Here is a 3,557-nt window from a genome sequence, read left to right as displayed (position 1 = left end):
ATAGCAGCAAATGTGCAACTGAAGGCCAGAGACGCCAACGGGGCTGGGTGTGCAGTTCAGTGGTAAGACATTTGCCTGGCATGCACAGGGCTCTGGGTTCAATCCCTTGTATTGAGTAAACAAAGCAAACAAAAAGCAACCATTCCTCCTCCCCCCCCAAAAAAAATTCTTACCAAAAAGCCAACACTAGGGACAGCAGTCTTAGCAGACAGAGCAAGGAATGGGTTAACTGAAGGGAGGGGCTAGAAAGGAGAAAGGTAGCCTGGGAAACTCCAGGAGAATGGATCAACTACAACCCTCAGATAGATGGCAACAAGCTAGGTTTTTTCCAGGAAGCTGTGAGCCGCAGGAGAGGCTAAGGCTGGGGGAGACTATGGGAGCACAGGGGATGGGTGGATGCCCTGCAGATACAATTGAGCATATATTTGCATATGCCTGCTCTTAAGTCTTTCTGCAAATACATATGTTCCTATGCTTCTTATGCCAACACTGTCATAGGTAAGTGTGCCACACAAAGGTCCATTCACACCAAACACAAGCCTGTACATTCTAACTAATACACACGCACACACATCTCTTGCCTCTACACCTTTTTCAGGAATATATACACATTCACGGGTACCTAGTCACACATGCATATATAAACATACATGCTACATATAACACATACAAGTTCATTCATACATGCCTGAACATACCTGCCTACATATTAGCACATACATACTCACGTATGCTTATTTACAGTCATGCCAACTAATACTCACGTGCTTACTTATGCATAGCCGCACACAGGCCTACAGATAAACACCCTCATACACACCCTTAGCCCTGGTCCTGGTGCCTGCAAGGTGCTTCCCTCTGTTGGAGACAGCGGATAAGTTCCTTCCGGTTGTCTAAGATGGTGTCGAAGCTGTCTTGCAGTCGGGCCTGCTGGTCAACCAGCTGGTGCTGCAGAGCCCGGATCCACTGGAGCAGTGCCAAGCGCCGGTACATCACCAGGTGCGCGTGGTGCTTTTCCTTCTCCCGCTCTTTGTAGCGCTCCTGAGCCTGAAGCTGCTGCACGGCCTGGGCCACGGAGGGCAGAAGAGGATCCAGAGGGCTTGGGCCTCGAGGGGTCCCACAGCTAGGCTCCGGACTGCTGCTAAGGCTGTCGATGCTCAAAGAACTGCTGGCATAGCCAATGTCCTCCAGGGGAGAGCAGATGCTGCTGGCACCGCTCAGCTTCTCAGGCTCAGCACCAGGGATCTCTGCGCCCTCCGGGGGACTGCGGACTCCTGCCTCCGGGAGCCTTGTGGCTCGGAAGACCTGGTTATCAGAAGGCGGCTCAGAGGAACTCCTCATCAGGATGGGTTCCACTTTGCCTGGCACACCGGACCAGTTCTTATTGGCATCCTTAGCGCTCTCCACAAAGTTGGAATTACTGTCCGGTTGGAGCTCTGGTTGACATGCTCCAGGAGGCAGGCCCCCCTGGTACTGGGCCCCCTCTGCTAGTCCTGGCTGGATGGCTGCGAACATCTGGTCTGCGAAGGGGAAGCAGAAAGGTGAGTCACAGCCGTGCAGGGTGGGCCAGCAACCTCTTCGTGGTGCCCCTCCGTTCTCGCTGATGATTTGGCCTGTCTCCTTCACAGGGTTTTCCCTTTAAGGCTGACCATCTCGTCAATTCTATATACTTCTCCCCAGATCATTTCCCTCTGTTATAGCTTCAAGAACCATTATGTGTGGGTGACTCTGAGATGTGTCCAGCCCAGATTCAACTGATATTCAACCCTGTGACTTCCCACCAGCTCCTCAAATTCTACACAACTAAATGGTTCTCTTCAGGGTCCTTGGGCAGGACAGCTCTGCTATCTGTGTGGTCAACCTAGCTGGATGCCTACGAGCACCCTGGACCAGTTACCGCCCTTCCTTCCTATAGACCTTGGTGTCTACATTCTGACAATTCTTCCTCTTCACTCACATTTGGCTCTGGTCATATTTACCCAGATGACGGCCACAGCCTCTTTACTGACCCTCCTCTGATTAAAAATATAAATTTAGGGGCTAGAGAGACGGTTCAGCAGTTAAGAGCACTGGTTGCTCTTCCAGAGGACCCGTGTTCTGTTCCCAGCACCCAAGGTAGGTGGTTCACAATTGCCTGTACTGCCAGCTCCATACCAATGCCAGCTCCATACCAATGCCAGCTCCATACCAATGCTCTCTTCTGGCCTGTTTACCCACATCCATGTGTGCATACATATACAAGCACACACACATATTTTAATACATTTTTTTTAATTTTTAAAAAGATGCCCAGTTAAATAACAACAAATGATATTTTTAAAAGGAACATATATCTATATAGATACAGTGATAGAGAGATTTCACAGGGGTCTCGCATAAGACCATAGGAAAACAAATATTTACATTATGATTCCTAAGACTAGCAAAATTCAATTATAAAGTAGTAACAAAAGCTGGTGTGTGTGTGTGTGTGTGTGAGAGAGAGAGAGAGAGAGAGAGAGGGAGGGAAAGAGAGAGAGAGAGAGAGAGAGAGAGAGAGAGAGAGAGAGAGAGAGTGCGCACCTCTAATCCCAGCATATGGGAGGCAGAGGCAGGTGGATCTCATGAGTTGGAGACCAGGCTGGTCTACAGAGTGAGTTCCAGGACAGCTAGGGCTACACAAAGAAATTCTGTCTCGAAAAACCAACCAACCAACCAAACAAGCAAGCAAACAAAAAAGAAGTACCAACAGAAATAATTTTATGGCTGGGTGTCACCACAACATGAGGCACTGTATTAAAGGGTTAAGAACCACTGCCCTGGGGCTGGAGAGATGGCTCAGAGGTTAAGGGCACTGGCTGCTCTTCCGAAGGTCCTGAGTTCAATTCCCAGCAACCACATGGTGGCTCACAACCATCTACAATGAGATCTGGTGCCCTCTTCTGGCCTGCAGGTGTACATGCAGGCAGAGTACTGTATGTATAATAAATAAATAAATCTTTAAAAAAAAAAAAAAAAAAAAAAAAAAAAAAAAAAAAGAACCACTGCCCTAGAGTAGCCGTAGCAGGTGTCAGCTTTTACCGGCCAAAAATGAACCAAATGAACCCAGAGGGATTGCTGTGGGATCCCTGTACTTAAGAAAAGATGGAAATAGTAGCAGGAGGTGCCTGCAGAGGACCCAGGACTTGAAAAGTTGGTCTCTTTCTTCTCCTCCTCCGCACTAGAACCCCTTTCCTGAACCATAATGACTAGCCTTTCTTGCAAGCCTGACCTTTCCCTCCCTGCGCTCCTGGGACCTTTCACTGCACTCAGTTGCACTCAGTCCTGACCCCTGCCCGCTCTTTCTTCCCCAATAACAAACAGCTTTTGAGTTTGACCTGGCAAGAGGTTCTACCGACCACATTGCTATGACTGGGAGAACCGAGGACCTGTGAGTGGCATGAAGTCAGCCAAGCAGCTACTAGGAAGGTTCCCCTATGGGTGACTGGGACCCTCCCCACACCCAGCCAGCAATGGGCAAAAGTCAGGAAGAGAGTAAGGTTGGGACAGATGTGTCACCCTTTTGGTTTGTGAGAAAA

The 3,557-nt window shown here is 49.0% G+C and overlaps 1 protein-coding gene across 1 annotated transcript; it reads right to left on the bottom strand.

Annotated features, from left to right (window-relative positions):
* Window positions 1–475: 475 nt before the first annotated feature.
* C29H1orf216 (chromosome 29 C1orf216 homolog) lies at window positions 476–1,624 on the bottom strand. The gene has a single exon (XM_051172067.1). The coding sequence runs from the start codon at window positions 1,513–1,515 to the stop codon at window positions 823–825; it is 693 nt and encodes a 230-aa protein (XP_051028024.1). The 5' UTR covers window positions 1,516–1,624; the 3' UTR covers window positions 476–822.
* Window positions 1,625–3,557: the final 1,933 nt, after the last annotated feature.

Source organism: Acomys russatus, chromosome 29 (assembly GCF_903995435.1).
Source record: "Acomys russatus chromosome 29, mAcoRus1.1, whole genome shotgun sequence".
NCBI lineage: Eukaryota > Metazoa > Chordata > Mammalia > Rodentia > Muridae > Acomys > Acomys russatus.
Note: the sequence above shows the minus strand (reverse complement) of the source record. Positions and strands in the feature narration are given on the sequence as shown.

Coding starts and splice junctions, on each gene's coding strand:
- C29H1orf216 (XM_051172067.1), bottom strand. CDS start 1,515: ATGTTCGCAGCCATCCAGCCAGGACTAGCAGAGGGGGCCCAGTACCAG.